The sequence below is a fragment of the Polyodon spathula genome, chromosome 20 (genome assembly GCF_017654505.1).
Source record: "Polyodon spathula isolate WHYD16114869_AA chromosome 20, ASM1765450v1, whole genome shotgun sequence".
NCBI classification, from domain to species: Eukaryota; Metazoa; Chordata; class Actinopteri; order Acipenseriformes; family Polyodontidae; genus Polyodon; species Polyodon spathula.
The window spans coordinates 13,233,076-13,261,075 of record NC_054553.1 but is presented as its reverse complement, the minus strand read 5'-3'; the positions used below and the strand labels follow the sequence as shown (position 1 = coordinate 13,261,075).

Sequence of the window (28,000 nt, the reverse complement as noted above, 5' to 3'; positions counted from 1 at the left end):
GGCTATTACTTGTCAATGTTTAATTTACAGTCGGCAGCATGTTTCAGCCATTCTTTTGGTGGTGTTTGTTTGCTTGCCTCTCAGTGGTATCATCAGAGCTACTGGAACCCTATGGTGCAGATGCAGCAGATGTACCAGCAGTCTCCCACAGAGCAGTACCAGGGCTTCAGCACAGCCCAGCCTATGACAGAGCAGTCTCTCCAGCAGCAATACACAGATGCTGGGAGATCCAATGACAATAGGGGCCCTCCAGAGTCCCCTCCTAATGGTAGGTGGGATGTTTCGGAACCTGTCTAGCAGAATCCATAATGTGTCCGTGCACAGTTATGCAGTGTTGATTTGTAATACATGAGGCTATTTGTACTGCTACTACAGAGAAAATAAATCGGAAATTATTTTTCCTAGTCATCCCAGTCCTCCCCCACATGAAGAACAATGAGGTGATCAATGTTTTTTTTTTACTCATTCTTGTGAAGTTACAACTCTATTGTATATTCTACTGTATCCTACTATATAGGGATTCTAGTGTGTGAACTGTCTTCTCCTTTAACATAAAGGAGACTGTAACTCTCTCTGCTATTTTCTCTTCCTCTGTGCTGTAGGTTCTGCCACAAATTTGGAGGCTGCTCCAGTGTCTCGGGGGGCAGTCTACTACCCAGTCATGACTGAGCAGTTCAACCAGCAACCTCTTCCCACCTATGAGCCCTGCATCCCAATGTTGCCTGCATATCACTATGTAACACCCTGGCCACCGGTGAACCAGCCACGCATCCACGGCACGTTGTGTCCTACCATGGTTCGCCAGGTCAACTACGTCAGCTCTCCAACTCCTCCTGCATACTACATCCCCCAGAACGTGTAAATGGCACCACCCTCACTCTCCGGGGCCCCAGGCAGTTACTCCCGGGTTTCATTCACTGGGGGAAAAACCTCAGGTCCCAGAGTGTTTGAGGGCCCAGGGACATCTCCTGGTTTGGAACAGACCAGAGAGACAGCTTCCTATGTCAGTCCTGTATATATGTAAGATTTGTTTATTCTTAGTGTTTAATGTTCTAAATGGTATGTAATTATCACTGGGAGATCATACATATAAAAGTATATTAAAATGTTTTTGGAGTTTTGTGCATTTGACCATTTGCACGGAATTGCTGGCCATTAGACACCATTAAGAGTCTCTTGTCCTGGTGTTTTAAATAGATCTAACAAAAGCACCTTGAGTAGCATTGCACTGGGCATGATTTTTTTTGGTTCTTCCAAACTTGCCTGAAGCAAACCTCAGTGCTATAATTTAAGTGTTAACCAAAGCTTTGAACCCCATTCTCTTACTGCACTAGCAACATTGTCACTGCTCCCTTTCTCTTGTGTCAATCTCTCTGTTCTTTGCTTGTGTAATAACTGTTAGCAGGTTTTTCTTAAATACAATACGATTTGTTGGAGATGCCTTTGCTTCCCGTTGCCTAAGCACCTATTGTAGTGTTAACTTTATGATTCAACTGCCGTCAAACCATGTGAATTGTAAGTCTCTGGAAATACATAGTGCTGTACAATATTGGGAGGAGGCAGGAGCAAAGCTAAAAATCCTAAGTCTTCCATACAACAGAGAGGGCAGTTCTAATGTTGCTAATACTGGTAGGAAATAGATTGCAAAGCCTTGGTTTACACCTGTAATGGTCAAGTGCACAGCTGGTTTCACTATGTTTGTCTGACTGGTTGAGCAGCTCTAAAGCATCCTGTTTGTGTGAGTAGGGAATAAATGTACCAAACTAAATTCAACAAGTGCTCGACTACTAGAAATCTCATTCTTGGCATTCTCTTGTTCATAAAGAATTGTCTAGGGGGCTGACTACTTTCCAAAACTCATCTGGCATGAAGCCATTTTTTAGTGCCGTGACTCTAATCATTCACATCCTGTGCAGCAGGTATTAGAACCCCAGCATGCGGGGGGTGCCAGGTGGGAACCTAATACCTGCTGAACAGCCAGTTAACAAGGATGTGTTGAGAATAATGAGCTTCAGTCAAAGTGAATAAGTCTGGAATTTCCACCCACAGGTTCTCTGCAATTTCTGAGCCAATGGGAAGTTCCTTACTGTTCATGTGTTTTGACTAGTCTGTTTAGGAAGTTTGCTTTCAAAGTTTCACTGTTTTGTCACTGTTCAATTGGTTGGAAAGTTGGTGTTTTAAAACAACCAGTTTAAATATTCAATTAAAACACAAGCATTAACACTAAGCTTTGGCTGATTTTTCATTTGTTTGTTCTTTAATGTATACAGTAGTTACACAGTTCTTAGTTAACTCTGCATTCTAATTGAGCAAACAATTAGGTTGTTGTAGCTGAGTAAAAGGTCTGTTTTGTATTCCTTGTTAAATGTACATGTAGCTTCCTTGGCATTTCAACTACAAGATGTCAAGATTGAGTGTTTGTTTTGTGGCACAGCCAAGTCTTCTCACAGAAAGGCATATGTAAATTTTATATTCCATTATGATTCCCCACTATTTAAAAAGTGTTGCTACTTGGAGTATGATTGGGATTACCACACTGGTTATCACTTAATTATATCTGAGGTACGACAGTTTTGTGTTGGACACAAAACCAACTAGAACTGTGTGGTGTCTAGGATAATAATGGATTATGAATGGTGCTGGCAGAGGATCATACTGCATCCCAGGTTAGTGCAGAGCAATATGAATCCCGCTAGATGCACAGTTAATATTGTACACAAGGACAGGACAGACCCGGTGCAAGCTCTTAATAAACAAGAAATGCAGCTTTTTCACGACACCAAACATGGGAAGCCTGGTTAGTTTCTAGTATGTTCTCATACTTTTTGTATAACAATCCTTGAGCGCACCCTTTTTGTAGATGGTGCATCTTTTTATATCGCTGGCTTTTATTCTTACTTGGCTTTTTCTGTACATGTGTCTGGTATTACTTTCGTGAAGTGCGGTTCTGAAACCATATGATCCAAGCATGGCGAGTAGGACTACAGTGAATGTATGTGTCTTGGAGCTCTGTCCTTGATGAAGGTAGTCTGGTTCTGATGTGACCTTTTTAGTCTGTTTTAATAACCACAATAGATGTGACTTTCTGAATATCGCTTCTTTGTGTTTTAAAGGAATATTTAGAATTCTTGTTTCAGCATAATAAATTAAGTCGATGGGTTAAAATGTGTTAAATGACAATAATGTTTGCATGTTGGCAGATGTTAGCATATTAGTGGTGTTTCAAAGTGCTGTATCTTAACTAGAGGCTTTGCTACTGTTTTGTAGTTTGTGTGTATTGCACCCCCCTGGAATTGTGTACAGATCCTTGCGACATGGGGCCGTGCATTATCATGCTGAAACATGAGGTGATAGCGGCGGATGAATGGCACGACAATGGGCCTCAGGATCTCGTCACAGTATCTCTGTGCATTCAAATTGCCCTAGATTTAAAATGCAATTGTGTTTGTTGTCCGTAGGCTATGCCTGCCCATGCCACAACCCCACCGCACTCTGTTCGCAACGTTGACATCAGTAAACCGCTCACCCACACGACGCCATACACGCTGTCTGCCACCTGCCCGGTACAGTTGAAACCGGGATTCATCCGTAAAGAGCACACTTCTCCAGCATGCCAGTGGCCATCGAATGTGAGCATTTTCCCACTGAAGTCGGTTACAACGCCGTACTGCAGTCAGGTCAAGACCCTGGTGAGGACAACGAGCACGCAGATGAGCTTCCCTTAGACGGTTTCTGACAGTTTGTGCAGAAGTTCTTCAGTTGTGCAAACCCACAATTTCATCAGCTGTCAGAGGGACTGGTCTCGGACGATCCCTCAGGTGAAGAAGCCGGATGTGGAGGTCCTGGGCTGGCGTGGTTACACGTGGTCTGTGGTTGTGAGGCTGGTTGGACGTACTGAAAAATTCTCAAACGACGTTGGAGGCGGCTTATGGTAGAGAAATGAACATTCAATTTTCTGGCAACGGCTCTGGTGGACATTCCTGCAGTCAACATGCCAATCCAATTGCATGCTCCCTCAAAACTTGTGACATCTGTGGCACTGTGTTGTGTGACAAAACTGCACATTTTAGAGTGGCCTTTTATTGTACAAGGTGCACCTGTGTAGTGATCATGCTATTTTTTTAATCTGCTTCTTGATATGCCACACCTGTCAGGTGGATGGATTATCTTGGCAAAGGAGAAATGCTCACTAACAGGGATGTAAACAAATTTGTGCACAACATTTGAGAGAAATGAGCTTTTTGTGCGTATGGAAAATTTCTAGGATCTTTTATTTCATCTCATGAAACATGGGACCAACACTTTACATGTTGTGCTTATGTTTTTGTTCAGTGTACATTGGGGTAAAATGTTAAAATATGAAGTGTTGTCAGTAAGAATACAATAAGATTCTACTGCTGCAGCCCCCTGCCTTTTTTTTCTGCCTCCCAATTTTTTTGGGCCACCACTGCAGTTTGCAGGATTTCAAGTCTATGCTTCTCTGTGTACTGTTGTAATTGGTACAACATTCCTATTAGCTTCAGGTCACCAACGCTTTGTTTCACTACTCCAAGTTTCTCCATAGCAGCAGCACCCCAGAGTCCAAGCCACTTCATAGTCATTCTCTATTTAGAATTATAAACAATAAATGGCACATAGTAATACATTCTCTTTATGGCGAACAAAGCTTATTCTCTTTTAATCCATCCATAGCATTCAGTTAAATCTAATATTTTCATTAAGAAAAAAAATTAGATCTAGACATACCGTCCTAAAAATATAAAAATAACTTCCATTGAACGAAAACCTTTAAATATTTTCAACTGGGCACATTTACAGAACCTTATCAATATTATTAGTATAATTAATTTTATTATTGAAACAAAAGTGACAGTGATTTTTAGTTTAGACTTTTTTTGGTAAACATTTTGTCTGTCAAACATATGAATACATAATAAACCAAAATGTAACATTGTTTTGCTTTTAGTGAGAGATGTTCATTCACTGCTGAGGAAGATTGTAGTTCTGTACATTGGCTGTAGGTATGGCTATAGGTTTTACGTGGAATCAGTAAATTTATTTTACCACCTTTTTATATACTAACACTAATCCATTGCTATGGGTTAACCGTGTACATAACATATTTGAATCTGAATATACTCCAATCTCTGTTAGTGGTAATTAAACTCTTTATCTCAATAAAATCTTCCTCATGTATCAGCGGTGTTGGGGAAGTGACTTTTAAAAAGTAATGTGTTACAGGTATGAGTTACTTGAACAAAATTGTAACTAGTTAAAGTTCCAAATAGTAACTCCTCCGCCACAGTTTACATCTTACTGAGAATCCATTTTTTTGTTTGGTCAGGCTGGATCTGGAAATATTCTTTGAAGATCCAGGTATCGAACCCACTCGTTCCCTCCTGACACCATATTCTTGCAAGAGGATGTGAACAGCGTTTGTGAAATGTAAGGTTTGCCTGTTTTTGAAGTAACCTTCTGATTTTTGTGTTATGCATTAGTCATGGTTCTTCTTTAACTAAAAGTAACTTCTTTCTTCACCTAAAACATACTCCGTTACCATTTTGTTACCTGTTTTGAAAAAGGAACCATTACAGTTAAGTTACTGAAAAAAGTAATGCTCTACACCACAACACTGCTCCTCAGAAATCCAGTACCTCACTGAAAGACATCAGCACAGATTCAGATGAGCCCTTAACAACTGAACTAGCCAAATATGTACTGGACTGTTACCAAATTAATTATGCTGAAGATTGCTTGCTTTTTGTCTTGTTTATTCAGTTCTATTGCAGATTTTCATTATTAAAACCAAATCGGTCAATTCATTGTTTCTTGATCCATATTAACTTCCTGTGTCTGGTAGCTAGCTGCAATACTTTAAATTTGTATCAAGAACAAAAAGCCATGCCATTTTAAATATTGTTTTTACCTCTACCTGATTTATGGTGAAGTATAGAAGAGTTGAAAGGTCAGGAAGCAAAAACAAATTATCTGAACATGGTAAGCAACAAGGCAACCAGTTAGAGAAACATTCTACAAATCTTAATATTGAAACAAACCCTTCAGAGTGATTGCAAACGTAATGGAAAAACAAAAAACACTTGAGTGGCATTTTTGTAATCCATTGATCATTTTGAAATGGAATGGTCCACAAGAAGAGTGCTTGGCAAGTTCATATCAATTCCATTTTGAAACATTTTGCCAGTAATAAAACATGTAATTGGTTTTAAAAAACAAAACACAACCCTAAAAGTAATTGGAACTGCCCTTCCAAGACTTGGAAGGAAGGTCCTGTGTAGATCCAACCCTATAACTACCATACCCACTCCCACCCCCCTGAGCTCAGTTTAAAAAGTTAGTAGCCGGCAAGAGATTAAAGGTTTTACAGGCTAGGTAAAGCTACATCAAGTCTCAAGTCTGTTCCAGTCCGGCTGTATCCAGCTATGAGAAAAGTGGAGGCACTGCCCTGTGTTAAACAAGCTCGCCATCCCCTTTTCATAACTGTGTGGTAATGTTGTCCTCTTGTCCTGCTTTCCAATTGTTAATGAGCACACTGCAACCACCCTCCCAGCCATGAAACACATCCTCCGTGGAGTTGATGAGCTTGGAGCTGGAAGCGGTGATGCTGGAAGCACATTGAAGGGAGTTGCTGCAGATGGGAGGCAGGAGACGGTCCGTGCCGTTGACCTTGGCCGGCTCATCCTTGCCAACCTCATTGAGGTGAACCTCACTCTGAGAGTACTTGAAGTCCTGCCACATGTGCTTGGGCTGAATAAGTCCGTCCGAGATAGTGTACATGGGTTCTGAGGAGCTGGGCTCTGAAACATGCCCGTTCATTTTGGAGAACAGCAGGCCCAGTCTCTTGAAAGAGTCCTTTTTGGAGGTGGAGATTCTCTGCAGCCTGTTGCCGTTCTTGACAAAGGACTTCTTGAAGCCATTGCTCTTTGGTTTCTCCTCAGCAATGTTGATTCCCGACATGGAGCGGAACAGAGCCGACACGCTGACGGCATCTTTCTTTTTGTCGGCCTGGTTGAAGGAGACGTTCTTGGATTTGCTCTTGCTCCCACCATTGTCATTAATCTCGTCCTTCAGGGTGGCATCGCTGCTGGAGGAGTAGGTCCGCCGCGGGGGCTTCCTGTTGCCCAGCAGGTCGAGAACTTCATAGCGGAAACTGGAAATGTCCTGCTTCAGCTCCTGCAGGAAACAAAGAAAGCTGTAAGCATTGCAGAAAGAGCACCAGCATGGTGGTGGAATGCAGAGCTCCCTCATGATTCTTTTGGTAAAGAATGGAAAGAGTAGAGTTTATTTTTTTATAGTATATATATTTCATAAGGGGTTTACTTTGTAGCTCCTGGTTTATAAAGAATCATGGGGAAAGTCCTGTAATCATTTTGTTCACAGAAGACAGCTAGTAAGTTTTAAAAGGCTGCTGCTATGTTTTTACTACATTCACTTTGCAAGAAACAGGTATACTGACTGTTTAGTTCTTGCCAGGTCATGGTGCATTCCCTTGTGAAGAACTGCAACATGATCACTGTGAGGCACACATATGGCTCTAGTGTCATTTCATTACTGTTCTAGAACACTAATAATTACTAACAGGTAACTTATAATAGTACTTGAATGCAATTAGTGAGAAAGCAGTATCTGTGAAGCCTGATTATGGGGGTAGTGTTGAAAGTGACTTGGAAATGGTATTATTTGAGAGAAGCAACACTGAAATATGGCAGAGAAGGGCATTAACTAGCACCTTACAAAGGGCAGCTTTTGGAGCAGTATCGGTTTACTTGTGTAACAGAGGTTAAGCTTTAAGAGCATGTATGGAAACCTCTGAATGATGGTAAACACCTCCTGTTCTCTACAATCAATCTTCATTTTATATAGCGCCTTTCATAGTGGACCACCATCACAAAGCGCTTTACAAGACGCAGTAACAAGAAAATCCATAATTTAAACACAGAGAAATACATGATATACAGTAAAAATAATAATGAATACGTTAAATACAGTGGAAAGTGTGTAATCCATGAAAACAGCATAATACATGAAACAGTAGATTGAATACAGTGGAAAGTGATTAATACTTGATAGTAACATAATATGTGAAAAGTAGCAGCAACACAGCAGCTGTCTGGTATCAGGCTTAAAGAGCATGGAAAGCAAAAGAGAACAGGTGGGTCTTGAGAGTTGATTTAAAGCGAGCGACGGTGGGCGCATCACACACCAAAACTGGGAAAGAGTTCCAAAGAGTCAGAGCCATGAAGCTAAACAATGGCGGTTGTAACACTATGGAGCACATTATGTGACAATTGCACCAACCCCATTCCAGTGTCCCTCACTGTGACTAATACCTTCCCCACCAGTACCACCCTATATAACTGCAAGGAAGGTGAGCTCACCTTGAAATTCTCCTCCGTTAGACCCTCGTCTGTCTTGGCACTCCTTATCATGGAGGCTACATATCTTTTCACTAAATTTCGTATGACTTCCTGAAATGGAGCACAATTTTAATGTAGCACATGGTCAAGAAACAGTTGTGAAAAAAAAAAAACTGATTATTTCTTTCAATTCAATTTCAATATTTTAATTTTCCCATCGCAATGAAAATAATAATCATACTACATGTGTGTGTTTATTAAAGATTAATATCAATTTAAATCAATTTTATACTGATTTGACAATACTATATTAGTCTTCTGAGAAGCAGCTGTCATCTATAGCATACAATGCTGTTGAAATATCTCTCTGTTCTGTCAGTTTTACTTTTGCAACATTTAACTTGTATGATTATACACTGGTAAAGAAATAATACTGACAGAACTGATGTCTGTTATCCGTTTGTATCACATGGAAATCATGTTCAATGATCATCAGTTTATTGATTCTTTATTCTTATTGATTCTTATATATATATATATATATATATATATATCATTTTAAAAAACTTCTATGCTGGTAAACAACACATCCCGTTTTCTACAATCAATCTTCATTTTATATAGTGCCTTTCATAGTGGACCACCATCACAAAGGGCTTTACAAGATGCAGTAACAAGAAAATTCATAATACTTTAAATACAGAGAAATACATAATACATGATATACAGTAAAAAATAAATAAATAATACATTAAATGCAGTGGCTCTCAAAAGTAATCACCCCCTTGGACTTTTCCACATTTTATTGTGTTATAACATGGAATCAAAATTGATTTAATTAGAAGTTTTTGCTACTGATCGACACAAAAAAGTTCATAATATCAAAATGAAAAATAAAATCTACAAATTGTTCTAAATTAATTATAAATACAAAACTGAAAATAATTGATTGCATAAGTGTTCACTCCCTTGAGTGAATATTTGGTAGAGGCACCTTTGGCAGCAATTACAGCCGTGAGTCTGTTTGGATAAGTCTCTACCAGCTTTGCACATCTGGACACTGCAATTTATTCCCATTCTTCTTTGCAAAATTGCTCAAGCTCCGTCAAGTTGGATGGGGACCTTTGGTGAACAGCAATTTTCAACTCTTTCCACATATTCTCAATTGGATTGAGGTCCGGGCTTTGAGTGGGCCACTCCAGGACATTGACCTTTTTTTTTTTTTTTTTTTTAAGCCACTCCAGTGTAGCTTTGGCTGATGTTTGGGGTCATTATCCTGCTGGAAGATGAATCTTCTCCCAAGTCCCAGGTCTCTTGCAGACTTCAGCAGGTTTTTTCTCCAGGATTTCTCTGTACTTTGCTGCATCCATTTTGCCCTCAATCTTCACGAGCTTTCCAGGCCCTGACGCAGAGAAGCATCACCATAGCATGATGCTGTCATCACCATGCTTCACGGTAGGGATGGTGTTCTCAGGATGATGTGTGGTGTTAGGCTTGCGCCTAACATAGTTACCATAGGCCTCTTGGTGGCCTCCCTGACTAGTGCCCTTCTCGCCCGGATACTGAGGACGACCTGTTCTAGACAGATTCACAGTTGTGCCATATCATCTCCATTTCTTAATAATGGACTTTACTGTGCTCCAGGGGATATTCAGTGCCTTGGAAATGTTCTTATATCCTACCCTCGATTGGTGCTTTTGAAGAACCTTATTCCGGATTTGCTTTGAATGTTCCTTTGTCTTCATGATGTAGTTTTTGTTAGGAAATGTAATAACCAACTGTGGGACCTCCCAAAGACAGGTATATTTAACCTGAAATCATGTGAAATACCGTAATTGCACACAGGTGGACTCCATTCAACTAATTATGTGACTTATTTAGGTGTGTCATAGCAAAGGGAGTGAATACTTATGCAATTAATTATTTTCTGTTTTATATTTGTAATTAACTTAGAACAATTTGTAGATTTTATTTTTCACTTTGACATTATGGACTTTTTTTGTGTTGATCAGTGGCAAAAACTCCTAATTAAATCCATTTTGATTCTATGTTGTAACACAATAAAATGTGGAAAAGTCCAAGGGGGGGTGAATACTTTTGTAAGCCACTCTGTATGTGTGTGTGTGTATATATATCTATCTATATCTATATCTATATCTATAGATATATATATATATATATATATATATATATATATATATATATATATAATATATATATATATATATTAATATTCGGTGCTGTGTAAGATAGATGCCGCTTGAGGGTGCATTAGCTTGTACTGTGAACTACTGTACTGCAGACTTGACAATATTTTCTATATAAAAGCAAATGAACTAGAAATAATTTCATTAAATTGAAATCCCAATTGACTAATGCAGGGTCACTTGACCAAAACTAAATTATCTGTCACATTTTTACCCCTGGGCAACAGATTTATATTATAATTCCCAACTTACGTGAATATGAGTGTTGTGTAGGAGTGTTCAGGATATAGAAACAGAGAGCATTCCTACCTGGTAATGTTGGTTCTGGATGAGGATGTCAGCATGGCGTTCCTGAAATGATAGATACAATTAATAAGCACTATCACAGAGGTCCAAAAATTTAAAACTACTGCCATAACACTGTCAATATAGTGCAGGACCATCACCGACTGGCAGGACAAGTCTACAAGGTGTTTAAACTGTTCCAAAGGAATACACAACCATTCTGCAATAATTACTGCTGATTATTCCCTTCAGGGAAGTTGCATTTGAGGAGAAAGCACCTGCCAACCAAGAGCCATGGGCATGGGAATTACTTTAAAGTTAAGAGAAGTGAGATCAATTGCAAACAAAATGCATCAGGCAGCATCTAAAATCAAGTCTGTGTTTTATTTTGGAAAACGACCATAAACTAGAAGGGATGTTAAAAGCAAAATAATAATAAACGTGTATTTGCTCTGCAATGTATGTATTTGTTTTTTTACTGTCCATGGTACATTGTTATTTTAAAGTTGTATTTTAGACTGGGTTTAAATTCACAGGAGAATTGTCCCTGCCACTGTAAATGTATTACATCTGCAATTTCCCCAAAGTAAAGAATCGGCCCTTGGTCACTCTTTTGGTGCTCCTAGATCAGAGAATGACCCATATCCCATTTCCTCATCTCACCCACAGGGGCAGTAGGATCTGTAACAGAAATGAGTATTGATTATATTTCTTCTTGTTATTTGTCCTGTTTCTTTTGACATCAAGAAATCAATCTCTCTTCCCAGTGCCTTCCTCAGCAGATCCCTGTCTGTGGTGTTGGTGTTTAATCTGACCCTAATCAAACCTTTTAAAAACTGATCAGGGTGTAACTACTCAGAGAGCTTTGGGCTCTGCAAGCTAACTCGCAAACATTACTATTGAATTTAAAATGAAGCACACAGCACATTATTATTTCCTGGTCATTTTTGACCGCTTTCTTTTTTGTGGGATTTAATCTGCTGTCGTACTATATTACACACCTGAGAAGGTGCACAGTCTTCCTTGCAAGTATAAAAGGTTTTTTTCTGCATTAAAATGTATGACATTCTAAAAACTCATAGAACACAAAATAGTCTTAGTTTTAAATAGAATGTGTTTTAATGTTTCAAAGACAAAGACTGCATTGAAACACCTGTCTAGTTATTTTAGTACCACTTTATGTTATTATTCAGTGTTTTTAAGTTCTATCTTCACCAAAAATAAGAGACAAGACTGGTGAACGTCACTGCATTTTAAGGTAAGATTACATTAATTCCAATACTATTTTTAATGATGGAAGATAGCAAGGCAGACAAGATCGAAAGAAAGAAAGAAAGAAACCAATTGTGGAAGACACTTTAATCGCACACACACACACACACACACACACACATATACATATATATATATATATATATATATATATATATATATATATATATATATATATATATATATATATGTGTGTGATTGCTATATGAGATACAGTATCACAGTGTTAAAAACACCTGTCCTGTGACTCATTACAATGGCTCAGCATTAAAAAGAGTTATACGTGCTGCTCAGGGCGGGTCACTGGCAAGTCTGTTATACTCTTGTCAACCAGCAGGACAATATCACATACCCGTTTTCCACTTTGGCCAATTTGCCCATGTGACACATTTACTATGGAGGGGCATTTGACTGTGTTTTGCACTCAGGAAAATATAGAGCAAACGTGATGTTCTAAAATTTGTAATTTTAAAGACTGTATTTAAAGTTTGTCTAAAGAAGTCAACAACACTGGAGAAAGGTTTAATAAATATCAAACTTTGTTTAAATAAATAATCCAAACTTTAAAAAACTGACAAAGCTACAGTGTAGGAACACAAATAATGTAGGTTTAATTGAGCAACAATAACAACTCCTCTAGTGAGAGACCAGTCTACTCTTCATCAAATCAACCTGCAGTTTACCCTCTTTAGAGAAACACACTTCAAATAGAAGCTTTCCATTTTATTACAAATGCTATTCCTGTAGTTTTAATCTGATTCAGAAACCCACAATGCATCACTTTGTTTTTTTTTTAGCATCTCCTTTCAATTAAAGTAATGTGCCATGTAACAATATACTAATCCAATATTTTGACCCATGGTATTTGAGATGTTTTTAGAAGCAGAATTCTTACACTGTCAGCTGATACAGCTCCCCTATCTGGGTTACAAGTTTGCAGTCCTGTGCTGGTTCCAGGAATGTTTTGTATGAAAGCTTGTTTTGCAGCTATTAACATGCTTTTCGATCTCCGAACTGCCAGGGAATGAGCATTACAAAGAGGAGAGCTGACTGGGGAGTGACAGATTCTGGTTTTCTCTCTGCGACAGGCAGACCCTGTGTAATCCCAATGCAGATTTAATTAATAACAGCAGCCTCACTCTGTATCCTGTCACACACAGCAGTGGAGATGGAACACAATCGTCTCATCAGAAAAACACTGCAACACATCCGAGAGGACTGCACTGTTACATCTGACAAAGTTGTTTTGTACCAAACTTGTATCATATACTCCTATAGATGTTCAGATCGCCTTTGGGTATAATCCGATAAACTCTTGAATTTGTAGTATTTTTACGCACTGTGTGATTTATTACAGGGCTACGAGGACACTCTGGTAATAAAATGATCATGCAGATAACCTTATGGCAGCTTTTTCAGTGCCTTTGACTGGAGGTCTCATCATTGTACTCGCTCTTAATTTGTGAGGTCATGCATATCTTGTTATCTAAAGCTGATAAAAGAGTACAAGCTACAAGAATAAAAACTGAACACACGGCCTCTGTCTGGCCTGGTGATCTCTCCCTTCCACTTCTTTAGGGAGTTCATCTCAGGAGAGGGAGTAGCCAACTGGGTTTCATGTAGGTGTTAATAGGTTGATGTAAACATGCCCTTTTACAGTGGCACAGCAGGGTCATACACATTCTTTTTATGGATGTTGATACTTTTACTGGGAACTTTGTTGTTTTGTTTTTACACAAATGAATATTGAAACCTTTAGAACGAGTAACCCCAAACTAAAAATGCCACTTCAGTCAGGTAGGATTTTGGTTTACAAATAACATTTCTGAAATCTAGTATAACATTATTTTTATCTTATTACATTCGGTTCCCCTGACTGTTCAACTGTGAAAAACCAAGCTCGACACAATTTGACCTCAGCTCACTTTAACCCCCATGACACTGAACAATTCCCTCAGACTACTGCAATAAAACATCAACAATGAGGGATCACAAAGCCAGTGGCTTGAAACCTGGTTCCCTGGTCTGCAGTGCTCTCTCAGCTTTACAGTACCTACTTTATATATTCTATTTATAGACAAATTTATATATTTGTAATTTAACATTATATATTTGGAACATAAGAAAAAAATACACAGCTGTTAACAGTTAACGGTGTTGGTACAGGAGATGTAGCAAGGCACCATATTATAAACCAAATACGTATTGAACATGATTGAATTTAGTGCCTCCATTCAACTGTTCAATTTCTCAAAATATAATATAAATTTCACAAAATATCATTCTTTTAATCATACTGTTCGCTTAGTTTACATTCGGCACCCAAAAAAATTCGGCATTTGGCACCCAAATTGTTCAATGTTTTTTTTTTTTTATTTATTTTTGTATATACTGTATACAGTTTAAGATGGGCGTTACAGCCAATTTTGTGACTTAGCAGCTGTGCCATGTTTGTGGCGCCTCCATTCTGGGTTGCAGTCTCCCTATTTCAACCGGGTCTCACGGTCCAGATCATATTACACATACAAAACGCATTGCAGACCCGACTGACAGGAATTCTGCCAATCAGAACATTAATAAAAAAATGTAAGCAGTATTTCGACATCATAACCACCTGCCCATCGTGAAAACTGTTCATGATTGGTTAATGCTATGTGTTAGGAAGACATACCACTTTGAATTACTAACATATCGGGAGTGGTTTCAAAGTTATATAGGGGTGGCAATAAATGATGCGCTTGCTGATCTGCAACTCATTTATGCTACTGTGCCTTTGTGACCCCCAAATAATTGTTAGTGAAAATGAAATATAATTTATATTACTGCACCTATATAGAGACACATTAATTTACTTTCACATAAGCATATCATTATCACATTTTGGTATGTTGTAAAAAATATATATTATCCTTTTAAAATGACTCCTACGCATTTTACAGCAGTATGGACTGCAGCTGCTCAGTGGGTGCCTCCCACTTCTGACAGGTGGTTTACAGTGAGAGATGATGTTTTTAGAGGCACTTATTGTCCAACCAAGTTAGCAATTTGACATTTCAACACAAAAATGCAGCACACGTAAAACATTTGAATTGTAATGTTATTTTAATATAATCCTTTTTATTTGTTTAACTATTGAAGTTAGTTCATGCACAGTAAATCCAAGATGGACTTCCAGTTAAATAATGAGCACATTGTTGTCCATTTAAAAGGCTATATATATATAGCTTCAGGTATCTTTTAAGTTAGGCAGAGCATTTCATAATTTAAGAACTTGTGTGTGACTTTTTTTTTGCCTGTCTGTATACTTTTCATAGAAAGCCGATGCTGCACTATGAACTCTTGCACACATGAGCACCAAGCCCCTTCATTCAACAACACTGTCTGCCGTGACTACATACTTAAACACCGGGAAACCAAATGTGTTGTGTAATCTTTTTCCTGTGGTGCGTACTTCATGAATCACCTTGTACATTGTACATGAACTATGCATATGAAAACTCCTCTATATGTTTGATAATGGGAATATCTATGACGACGATGTCTGCTCACAGTGAATGTCTTGAAGTTTTCGCGTTTCTTGTGCTCCTCGTCACGGCTCTTCCCTGGGCAGAGCTGCCGGTGAAGCCACACGCACAGGTACCAGATGGACTTGGGGCTCACAATGATGTTGAAGGGGGGCGGCAGGGTGCCCCCCTCATCAAAATAGCTCATCCACAGCTTCGTCCGGGCAAACTTCCACTCAATATCGGCATGGTCCTGCAAACATTCACCAAAACTGTTAGAGCTGGCAAGAGCTGTTTGAGCTGTCCAGCCCCATGTGTTATCTAACAGGCTAACCTGGTGCAGTGCTGTAAGGGACAGCGGCACAGAATGGAGTCTGCGTACATTACAGCTTCCACACACAGCGAGAGAGGGACAGCATTTCAATCCTGACCTGAACACTCCCTGCGTGCCATACAGTGACAACTGTACTGCATTGTTTTGGTGTTTGTTTTATGATTTGGATGGCACCAATGTCCACTGGGATCTGAGCAGATGAATTCAAACCCAGGTCTCACCTATTGCAGCACCAGCTACCATTTAAAAAACAGTTAAAAAAATGTTTAACATACTTCAGAAAGCTGTGACCTCACAAGACCATGTTGACAATAGCAGCTTTATAGGGGTTTATTGTACAATGGGGTAAAATGTATAAGAAACGAAGTCAAACAGATAAACATTTCAGCTAGTGTCTTTATCATATGCCATTATAAATTTGAGGGGCTAATTATCAAGCCTCTCATTTCCTTCACCTCTAGAGGGCTGGGTTTGACTGACACTACTGAAATCCTCATCCCAAAATTAACACTATTTAGCACAGACTGACTGACAAAGGCCCAGGACTGAATGGCGTCTCCTCCTCTTTTAGAGAAGAATGAAAATGACCATAATGGAAGGACACTGCCACTCTAACTGTACTGTCACTAATAATTAGATGAGCTATTTATCACAACTTAAAGGAATTAAACCACTATATTACACAATTTGATTAGACTTCACAGAAAGAGTGACAATAAAAACCAAAACCGCAAACTAGCTAGTGTGTTACTCAGCCTGTGTGTAGGCGAGTGCCGAGTGTCTCTGTGATCTGAGCAGCAATGATTGAATTACAGCCACAGCTGCTCTTATTACACAACAGATTGCACATTTAATGGGGTCATGGCACCAGGAATGATTCGTACGGTTATTTGAATTTTAAATAAAACAAAAAAAAAGTAAGGAAACCTATTAAAACTGAATTCTAGAACATAAAAGCCCCTCCAAGACACTACAATGAAATGTTACTGAGGAAAACCTGACTGGTGGTTGTACTGTGGGGGCCATTTCAGTTTCATTCCCCTGAGTGGAATGGAACACATTTAGAGAGGTGTATCAGGTCTGAAGGCTCTACCACTATGCAAGCCAGCCAGGCTGCTGTTATAACTTTAAACCTGTTGAGATATTGGATATGGCATCAATTTATTAGGGTTTAATCAATAGAATATTTTGTTTTTCATGTCCACCTTTATAAATACATTATTTTTTCACCAACAGTGCACTATGTAACACAATTTTTGTTCCTGGGTAGCAAGTGTTATTTGACTACAAAAGATTTAGAAGTGAGTAGTTTTTTGAGATTTACGATTATACTGTATTTACAGTATAATCGTAAATCTCGAAAAACTACTCACTTCTAAATCTTTTGTAGTCAGCTGTGTATTACTTTAGTATAAATACATGTTAATTTGGATGGTTAATTTGTTTTTTTCTGACTTTATGTGAACGAAAAGACACACATTTGCCCGTTTTCCCATTGGAAATAGTGATATTTTGAAATATCACTGTCCTGGTCACAAAAGCAAAGTTTGTGGGGAATAATAGCCATTTTCTATACTTTTGAGGCATAAGCAATTAGGAAATAACACTTACTACCCAGGAACACAAAAAATAAATAAATTTGTTACACAGTGTTATCAAACTAAATAAAAACATAAAAACATACAGTACAGTATGTAAAAACAACAACAGACACGTGAAATGTCCTCTTTTTGTACTGAACAGAGCAAGCTTTAGCAGAGATATTTCCGATTTGCTGCAGCTGGTGTCTTTTTTTCATTGAAGACATTTTTTAAAAATTGTGCAGCTCTATCCAGTGTGCTTAATCATTTACCGAAAGCAAACTAACCACCTGCCAGGTTCCTAAATGCAGTGTAACAGGTAGTGTGTCGGTAATGCAAATGTTTGCTGTATGTATTTTTAGGTGATACAGATGTGTACATTTACGTTATTCTTTCAGAAGTGGGAATTTTCACATGGAACTACATATTACATAACAATGGGTACATTTCACAGAAATCGTGAAATCCATAACTGTTAAAAAAATAAATAAATAAATCAGCCTTAATCGTGGTTTATCTGAATAGTCAGACAGCTGGGAGCTTGCAGCATGCTGCTCTTATTAGAGAGGTCTAAATACTGACGCTGATGTCCTAATGCATTTTTAATGAGGCCTTAAAGCTTGGTTTTACTGTATACCATTTTAAAATGTAAAGAAAATATTTTAAAAAGAAAGTTAATTTATTCTTGCTATGTATATTATATAGCAGACTTCTGTGTGAATTTAAAGGGTCTTAATACATTTATTTGATAGCTTTGTGTTTCATAGAGAAGCCCCATCTCTCACTGGCATGGTACGGGAGAGAGCATGCAATGACTTGGGAGGGCAACAGTTTAAACTAATGTAATTAATAGATGTGTATGAGGAGCCTGCTTCGTTTAGTTAAGTGGTTCCTCTCCCCCTCCTCTGCAGCTGATAAAAAGCCTACTGCTGGTGACTCAAGCTCTGTGTGATTGATAGGAAGCTATCTATTTTCACACATGATGACTGATGAGTTGGTGATGAAGGGCATGGGAACTAGAAGAACACACAGCGTTTACACTCCCAGCTCTCTTGTCTCTCTGTCATAACAAATCAGCTTGTCTTTGACACATCCTGTGTCTCTGGATGTCACACACTATCTGTTTCTTTGTCTGTCTGTCCTTCTGTCCATCCGTCACTCACAACCCCTCCTGTCTGTCTCAATCTCTCCCGCTGACTCATGCAATCTGTCTACTGTAAAAAAAAATACAAAAACAGTGACCAAATGCAGGAGATCACTGGTCCAAATCAAAGTGAAAGTGTAGCTTCTATCACTTACAAGGTGTAAACACAATGGGCTACATACTCACAGCTATTTACTCGTCATGAGCATGCTTTGTTTTTCAGATTTTAAAAACATGCGCAGTCATTTTAATGTAGGTGCTTGTGGGTAGTATAAAGTTGTTTCTTATTAATTTTAGATTTGTATTTTGTGTTTTTTCCTTTCAGACAGAAAATTTAGGTTTTTAGTATTTTTAAGCATTTAGCACAATGCTGTACTCACTGCAGTGAGCTGGGAGTGTGAATGCAATGCTGTACTCACTGCAGTGAGCTGGAAGTGTGAATGCAATGCTGTACTCACTGCAGTGAGCTGAGAGTGTAAACGCAATGCTGTACTCACTGCAGTGAGCTGGGAGTGTAAACGCAATGCTGTACTCACTGCAATGAGCTGGTAGGAGTTGTTCATCATGGCTATCAGCATGTTCAGCAGCACCACGAGAGAGATTACGTTGTACGTGCCAAACATGGTGGCACCAACAAATTCCGTGAACTTGTGTCGGGCTTTCACATTGGTGACGTAGAGATTCAGCAAACCAAACACAGACCAGAACAGGGACTGCAGGGTCTCAAATAGCCTGAAAGACAAACAGCCCTCATGAGAAACCTCATATTCATTTTTATTTATTTATTTATTTGCTTTTGAATTTTAGTGCTAATGAAAAGATAAAGTTTACTGGCTACAGTCAGACTCAGTTCATTTTACTGTGGGATTGCAAAGGTTAATACATATTTTTAACTGAACTCCACCTCCAGGGCTGTACAAGATTAAAGCTGTTAGGATCACCATCATACACCAGGTACTGTACAGTCTGACATACAGTACGGAAGGTTTTTTCACATAAACCCACATTGATACCCTCAATAGATAGAAAATGCTAACAAATGTTATCACAAATGAAAAAGCGGATGTATGATATATGCATCCCCAGCACTCAATTAATGGATTTATGGTAAGAGACATTCTCTGAATCATATTTTATATAACTGATGTCAGACATGTTCCACAGGACAGGTACTTGCAGCAGTACAATAAAACATTAGGACAAATTGTTGAGTTTCTTCAGGGGGCATTTTTTAAGCTGTTTTTAAATATTTATAAAGCCAAACCTGAGGGAAAATATGTATATTGAAATGTCACAGACAAATGGCACTAAAAAGAGAAGACATGCTTTTGACTTTTCATTATGATACAGCCTCTGATAGGCGCTGCATGGTTTATATACAGACGGGACAGGACAGGATTTATTGAAGTGCCTCGAGCAATCCGTCAAACCGTGACTGGATCACAAAATTGACTAAATAACTCCAGGATATCGGCATTAGCACATAATCAAAAGCGGCATTGTTCACTTGTGCTGTAAGATATAACCTATACTGCTGTAATGTTTCATGGGCAAATGATTAGATTATGATTGTATCTATACTGTACAAAGTCATAACTCACTGTACCTACATGACAAAATCCTAATCCTAATTATGATGTCAGAGTAGAAGTTATGACTTTCCCTGTCAATCACCTGCTGTAAACAGTGTGAGCTTCTTATGAGATGTGTACAGGGTCACCAGTTTCATAAGTTACTTTTACTGAGTGGAAGTACTTTGATACAAAACCAAGGATATTACACTGTTGAAGGAGGCTGTTTTCACCACAGTATGAACCCTGAAGTTACAGTTATTATATGACAAGAGTTTGGGTATTTATTTCTTGCATTAAGGAATATTTAGAATTTGATATTAAAAGTGTTACAAACAGTATACAGTATAACATGTTGTGTGTAGAGTGTATAATTGTTATATGTGATTTAATCATGTGTAGTTTGGGAAATTCTGCTCAAACTGGGACAAATGATGTCTCTTTTAATAAGAGGCACGCTACACAAGACAGTCACAAAACTGAAGCTTTTACTTGGGAACAACAGTAATATCAAATATAAAGAACATGTTTTTTTTTTACTTTAGTATTGCATCATATGCTATTGTTTGTTTATATATTTTATTGCTTGGTTCTGAATACAAACGAGAGAAGGCCATTCGGCTCATCTAAGCTCGGCCGGTACATAGAATCTGATTGACCTCAACACTTTGTCAAGTTGGATCCCAGTGATTGTGCATCAAGCACATGAGCAGGTAAAAAAGGTCATTATGTGTGCTATTGGTTTCCCACAGTACCTACGTTGAGAAGGCATTGTTCTGTTTCTCACAGTGGATATTACAGTGGATATTATGTGTGTTATTGGTTTCCCGCAGTACCTACGTTGAGAAGGCGTTGTTCTGTTTCTCACAGCGGATGCCCTTGCAGTTATGGGGCTCCTCTGCAGCGCTGGTCTCATAGTAGAAGTACAGCTGGTTGAGGCCGTTGGCGAAGGCAAGCAGCACCAGGCAGTAGATGAAGAGGAACTTGAGGATGTCCAGCAGCATGCGGCCCAGTGAGATCTGCAGGGGCCCCAGGTGTGAGTTGGCAGTGAACAGGGAGATGAGCCGCAGAGAACTGAAGATGTTGGCAATGGCAAACAGGGCCTCTGCAATCAGGGTGGGATGCCACATCTCCCACTCTTCCCGTGGTCGAGAGCCGTTGTACTGGGGGAAGAAGCAGCGAGATGAATTTATAATGGACGTTTAAGAAATCTGAAACAAAAAACCACAACAGCAACAATTCTATAGCGCCTTTCATCTCAAGGAACCCAAAGCGCTTCACGCACACACACACAAAAAGAACAATTAACCATTAAATTAAAAATAGTCTGATATAGAATTTGATAAAAAAAAGATATAAAAGGTGGTTTTAATTGGAAAAAAGCTAGTTTGTAGAAATTGAACAAATATGAGTGTCATGAAATTGAAATTTTAAAAAAGGACAAAAGATAATGAAGTTTTCATTGTAAAATAGGAAGATAGAAAAGATAGAAAAGCAATTTTGTCAAAATAAGTTTTCAATCTTGCTTAAAAACAGTAAGAGTCCCAGCTTCCCTTACAGAAGACGGCAGACCATTCCATTATTTAAGAGTTTTACAAGAATAGCTTTTATGAATGCTATAAATGTGTAAATACAGACACATACAGAGGCTTAAAAGGCATGTCATATTCAGACAGGCTAAAAGAATTGAATCTGTTCAGTCTTGAACAAAGAAGACTACGTGGCGACCTAATTCAAGCATTCAGAATTCTAAAAGGTATTGACAGTGTCGACCCAAGGGACTTTTTCGGCCTGCAAAAAGAAACAAGGACCAGGGGTCACAAATGGAGGTTAGACAAAGGGGCATTCAGAACAGAAAATAGGAGGCACTTTTTTACACAGAGAATTGTGAGGGTCTGGAATCAACTCCCCAGTAATGTTGTTGAAGCTGACACCCTGGGATCCTTCAAGAAGCTGCTTGATGAGATTTTGGGATCAATAAGCTACTAACAACCAAACGAGCAAGATGGGCCGAATGGCCTCCTCTCGTTTGCAAATTTTCTTATGTTCTTATGTTCTTAACCACAGATGTACAGCCTTGAAAGCCCTTCTAGTTTTTCACTGATCAGTTCACATGTATATACAGTATGTGGGGGTAAAACATGCTCAATGCTCTTTTCATTTCTACATGGTGAACAAAAATTGTATTGCTCTGTATATTGTGATTTAGATTTCATATAAACAGAATTGCACTGATGATCATATGGTCTGATTGCAGTTAGAAAGACCATTGAGCAACAGCACAGGATGTGTTTAGGCACCACAAAGCAGTAACTGTAAATCTATTCTGTTGTATTAAATAAACAAAATTGTACTGTAAAACAAAAAAAAAACAAAACAAAAAAACAGCAAGGAACAAGAGATCATCAGCCATGATTATTTCTTCTTTAATTTCCTACTCTTATTAGGATTTCCAATTTTGAACACACAGGAGGTGCCCATCAGGCGGGCTGCCTGCAGGGCTGGGCATAACAATATCCACTTTGATTTATTTCCTAAAGTACCAGTAAACAGAAGCATGAGAAGCAGCTTTGTGTTTACACTCTCAGCTCATTGCAGTGAGACAATTGATTTTTCAGGAATGCATGGCTGCCTTTATCCGTCGCCCTCCTTATTTGATTCAGTGGCTCTCATTGCGCGGATCTGTGGGAGGTCATGTCAAACCAACGGCTCAAACACACTGCAGGGCTCAGCTGACAAACACGGTGAGCAGTGTCTCTCTTTGAGCCAGAGCTCTTGGAGCAGCTCGCAGTATATCTGTGCTTCTGAGCTTTGCTTGAAGTGACACAGAAATGGACATGCATATATACCGATTGAGAGACAAACACGTTTTGGGACAGATGAATTTGCAGCAGATTCCAAAACCATTTGAAATGAATCAGTGTAGTTGTTACGACTGTAAATGGATTAATTTCCGATGTTTTGCTACTGACTGATACTAGTAATAGTTAAATACAGGTGATTGATCAATTGAATAAATATTCATCTGTTGATAAAAATCCCATGAAACGTTCGTGACTGTGAGGTGTGTACAAATAATCTTGACTTCACACAATGTGAAAGCAGCAACTGGTGTGTGCTTAACATCCTGCTCAAGTCGGGTTTTCAGCCAGGGATATGTAGGATGACTCAGAAATGCAAAAATAAAAATGAAAGTTAAAGATAATAATGATCTTGAATTGCTATTAGGGTGGGTGAAGCAGTGCCTGGTGAATCTGCCTATGGAGAGCTGTGCACTGCGTATGAACTTTGCAGTTTTCAAATCATTGTATAATTAAATACAGTAAGAATCAGTGAAGCACAATGTTTCTGCTTTTTTTGCTCTGGTAAACATAAATGATAATCACAATACTCATACTTTGATGGTTTTGGTTTTATTTATAAGGCACGCCAGCATTGCAATAACAGGAATAACGGCTGGTTGAATTTGTTTTTGGCGTTTGGCAGAGTACTGTCTGTACACTCAGATTATCCTGTGAATCGTTTCTCCAGTCAAAAATTGATACATTTCTTACTTGCAAAACAAAAACGAAGGAAGAAAACACAAAAGAGTTTACAGAAAGTACAAAGCCACGGAAAGTTATACCGAGTCCCTTTTGGATCATTTTTATGTTGGCTTTAATAAGAACCTTATTAATGTTAGTTATTGTAGCTTTTCTTGAGATTAATGGTTTTGATGCTGTGCATGCATAATTAAGGTGAGATGGGAAGTAAACAGTAACTTGATAAGCACTCCCAAATTCTTGTGACATAAATTATATATTAAATAAACAGGGAAACATTCATTTGTTTATCAAATTGTTCTGCCTTGTTTTGCAACAATGGCTTCTCCCTGGGAAGACCTTCGGGGACCCCTGCGCTCCCGTGACTGTACAACTCATCCTGCACATCCCACCGTGGCCATGCTTTTCCCAGGGGAGCCACTTGGGTACCCCATGATTTATCTTTTCTGCTACAAAATGTATTATGCACTTCTTAGTATTAAATGTGAAGTACTATATAATACCTGATTAATTTTCCACAAAAGCTGAAGGATTTAATCTGACTTAGATTCATCTTTATTCAGCTGAAACCATTACCATTAATAGCATTTTTTACCTTGACATATGCAACAATCTTTAATGAGATGGTGGCGAGATACAGGGAGTTCATTGCGAAATCCATCAGGTTCCACCAGTCATGGACATACTCGGTGAACCCCCCATCCCACATTTCTTTAATTTCAGCCCAAATGAATCCTGAAACCAGAAAAAGAAAGCTGTGTTATTGAAAGAAGAAGGGGAATCAGCATACTTTTCATATACTTCATACCACCATGTATGCAATATTTCACTTGATGTCACTGTGTACTCAATAGCGTACAGTGCATATAGCAATTTTCTCAGAAGAACTCATTGAGTTACATTATCCAGTCTGCTGCTGCAGCATCTGTGATTTACTTTGTCTCATAGTTTAACTAACTTGTACCAGTGGTATTACAAGTCTAATATGAAAACCAGCTTATTCTAAGAAGCAGTGCTGTATAAACCAATACATGTATTGCAAATAGCAGCTTTCTTAAACAAAATTTAAAGTACCAACAGACAGTCTGCAAAGTGTGAATCATCTTGGTCTGTAAATAAATTTTAAGGTGGCATAAATAAACTGACTCATCAGCTGAAAAAATAAATGCATTAACAAAATGTAATGAATTCCACTTTTCCATTAGCACTGTTTAAAGCTACAGTGCCCTGCAGTCATAGTCAGTGTAATTCCTTGGCTTCTGTTTGCTGCATTCTTCCTTACTACATCCTGATGCGCTCTTGCCACTGTGTCATAAGATTTAAATATTAGCTCAGTCCTTCTAAGTTATTTAAGTTTATTTTCTTTTTGAAAAGCTAGTTTAAGATGTGGTTATACTGGATTCCATTCACAAAACTTGAATTTGGTAGTTATAGTATGTCTGTTTTAAGGCAATAACTAGCTTAATACAGTATTTACAAACTGCAAGATTCTAGAGTATCCCCACACAGCTCTGAGAGAGGAAGAGAGATCTTAAATAGGTCTAGACAGAGATCTTAGATAGGTCTAGACAGAGATGCACTTCCTGTTACACTGCCCCCAGTGCAAACAAACCAGAGACATGTTTTTTCCCCAAACTGGCCAATCAAGCCACAGAATTCCGTTTACTCTCTGACATGGAGAAAATTTCAGTCCTGTCAGGATAAGAGCAGCAGCCGGCAGAGCTTTCTACCTAGTATGTAGCCACCTGCCACAGACAAAAGCCTAGACAAAAAGCCTTTTTGAGAGAGAAAGAGAGAGAACAATCTTTATTCAATAAATTAAATTTGCATTACATTTTTAATGTATATTCCTGTATATAGATATACAGATACCTGTAAAAAAAAATATATATATATATATATATATATATATATATATATATATATATATATAATATTTAATCACAAAAACAACTGCAACTCCCCTTCTTCCCCTAAAGCAAACAGTCCCTCACACACACCAGCGTTGTTCAAACAACAAAAGATCATGAACGAAAGAACAGTATGTAAAATCAATCTTAATCCTGGCCTTTAACAGTAGCCTAAGCATCATATTAGCATCAGTTGAACCACAGTTATGTAATTTATTTTTTTTTGTCTTCCAAATTGCTAGCTTACTTTGTCCAGATATAAAATTAATTAAACTGCATTTAAATCTTTCATTCCTACTGTAAGGGTAATTAAAAATAAACAGTTTCTTTGTAAAAGTCACATTAAAAGAGTCCAGTAATTGTGCACTAAAAGCAAACAAAAAATGCCAGCTACTGTCGGCAAATAAGTTGAATACAGTCTCCTCCATTGCACAGGCTGTGTTAGCTGTGGGGTCGACGTGATGAACATAACGCGCTGTGGGTGCAGGAGGTGCCACTGCAGATCCCCTGAATGCTTGGACAGGGACAGTTTGTACAAAGTCCTCCATATCGAAACAGTATCATTAGCACACAGGGTAGCCACATGGCACACCTTCACACAAAGCTGGTACAGTTGTTTTTTTTTTTTTCTCAATTCTGCAGTGTGTCAGTCCTGCCCCATCTCCCCTCCAACTCCTCAAGTACAGCAGGAGATATCACAAAACCAGACCAGGCTGGCTCCTCTTCAACAGCACCACCATCAGTTAAAGCCTAACCCTAGGAGAGAAAGATTCTCTGAGTTAATTTAAAACTCTCTCCAGTACTCGGAGGGAATGGACCCCCAGCTGCCTGGCCAGGCTCTCCACTTCACTCCACTGCCCGGCAGTCAGCAGCAGAAGGTGTTTTAGTTTGGTGACTCCTCCAGCTATGAATACACAACACAGCGCCCCAGAGTGGAGACTTTCCACAGGGAACAAAGGATTGAAGAGTAGCGGCTTTTCCAGCAGTGAGCTTGTGGTTAAAAATTTCTCTTGTCTCTTCACTTTAACCGCTTGCCATAAAACTCCAGAAGCAAAGAGATGTCTATCCTGGACACATTCACCAGGAACAGATGCCAGTCCCATCCCAGCCCCCTCACACTACGAAGGAAAGAGAAAAGAAACAACCGCTGAGCAAACAGCAGCCATTGAGCCACTTGCAGCCGGAAAGCAGCTACGCGACATCAATTAGTCAATCCCTGGCCCCCCTCTTCTGGGGTTAGGTATAAAACAGCAGGCTGGATACAGTGATGTCCATTCCAGAAGAAGTGTATGAGGTCTCTTGAATCTCAGAATCTCATAGCTCTGGGAGAGGGTCTAGGCACATCAGTCTATGCCATAACATGGAAGCCACCAAATTACTTATTACCAGGACCCTCCCTCTATAGGAAAGCTGAGGAAGCATCCATCTCCAGCGCTGCCGCTTAGCCTTCACATTATTCAACAAGCCATCCCAGTTATGCCTTCTGTACCATTGTCCCACCAGATATACCCCCAGCACTTTAATTCTTGAACCTCTCCCATCTCAATGGCTGCGGGAGCAAAGGGGGACTTGTTCCATTCCAGTCTCCATCTCTGGAAGATGTTCAAGCTGTTTTCCACTGCCGGCACATCAGACTGGGAAGTGATAAAAACATTTATATTGTCCGCATAAGCAGACAGCCGGACTGGAAGGTCACTCGACACCAAGGGGATTTTCAGACCAGCCAGCTTGCTCCAGAGCCTACAAAGCAGGGGTTCTATAGACAGGGCATACAGCATCCCGGACAGTGAACAGCCCTGCCTAATCCCCCTCTGTACAGGGAAGGGATGGCTTAGACTGTTATTAATCTTTAATACACTATGAACATTGTATACAGTAAATTAATAAAAGGGATGACCTTTGGCCCAAAACCAAAAGATTCCAATGTTCTAAAAAGATACATGTGTTCCACTCGAAAGCTTTTTTCTTGATCTAGAGAAAAAAAATCCAGATCAAGATTTAAAAAGTCTGTTGATAAAATGTCTCAGATTAAAAAAATATTGTCAAAAATCATCCTCCCTTGGATACAATGACTGATCTCTATGTATTACAGTTCCAATGCATTCCCTTATTCTGTTAGATAATACAAATTATTCTGTTAGAGAAGTCTCCTTTTTTTGGTAACCACAGCTCTGCGGCAACTCCTCCCCTCTTAAACTTTTATTAAAAACCTGGAACAGATCCCTCCCAATCACTAGCAACATTTTTTTTTATAAAATCTCTCCTTGCAGACCATCA

The 28,000-nt window shown here is 38.9% G+C and overlaps 2 protein-coding genes across 2 annotated transcripts in view; one reads left to right on the top strand and one right to left on the bottom strand.

Moving 5' to 3' along the window:
- Positions 1-2,128, top strand: part of LOC121295776 (putative bifunctional UDP-N-acetylglucosamine transferase and deubiquitinase ALG13) — a 32,216-nt gene extending 30,088 nt beyond the window's left edge. The window contains exons 23-24 of the mRNA XM_041220806.1: positions 85-268; positions 603-2,128. Of these exons, the coding sequence (XP_041076740.1) occupies positions 85-268; positions 603-862 (444 nt within the window). The 3' untranslated portion in view covers positions 863-2,128. The remainder of the gene's footprint in view (positions 1-84; positions 269-602) is intronic.
- Positions 2,129-4,878: 2,750 nt separating this feature from the next.
- The window catches only part of LOC121295295 (short transient receptor potential channel 5-like), an 88,026-nt gene continuing 64,904 nt past the window's right edge, over positions 4,879-28,000 (bottom strand). Inside the window, exons 5-11 of the mRNA XM_041219763.1 lie at positions 24,409-24,548; positions 21,112-21,434; positions 19,237-19,432; positions 15,689-15,895; positions 10,892-10,933; positions 8,397-8,486; positions 4,879-7,191 (exon numbers count right to left, since the gene is read on the bottom strand). Of these exons, the coding sequence (XP_041075697.1) occupies positions 6,493-7,191; positions 8,397-8,486; positions 10,892-10,933; positions 15,689-15,895; positions 19,237-19,432; positions 21,112-21,434; positions 24,409-24,548 (1,697 nt within the window). The 3' untranslated portion in view covers positions 4,879-6,492. The remainder of the gene's footprint in view (positions 7,192-8,396; positions 8,487-10,891; positions 10,934-15,688; positions 15,896-19,236; positions 19,433-21,111; positions 21,435-24,408; positions 24,549-28,000) is intronic.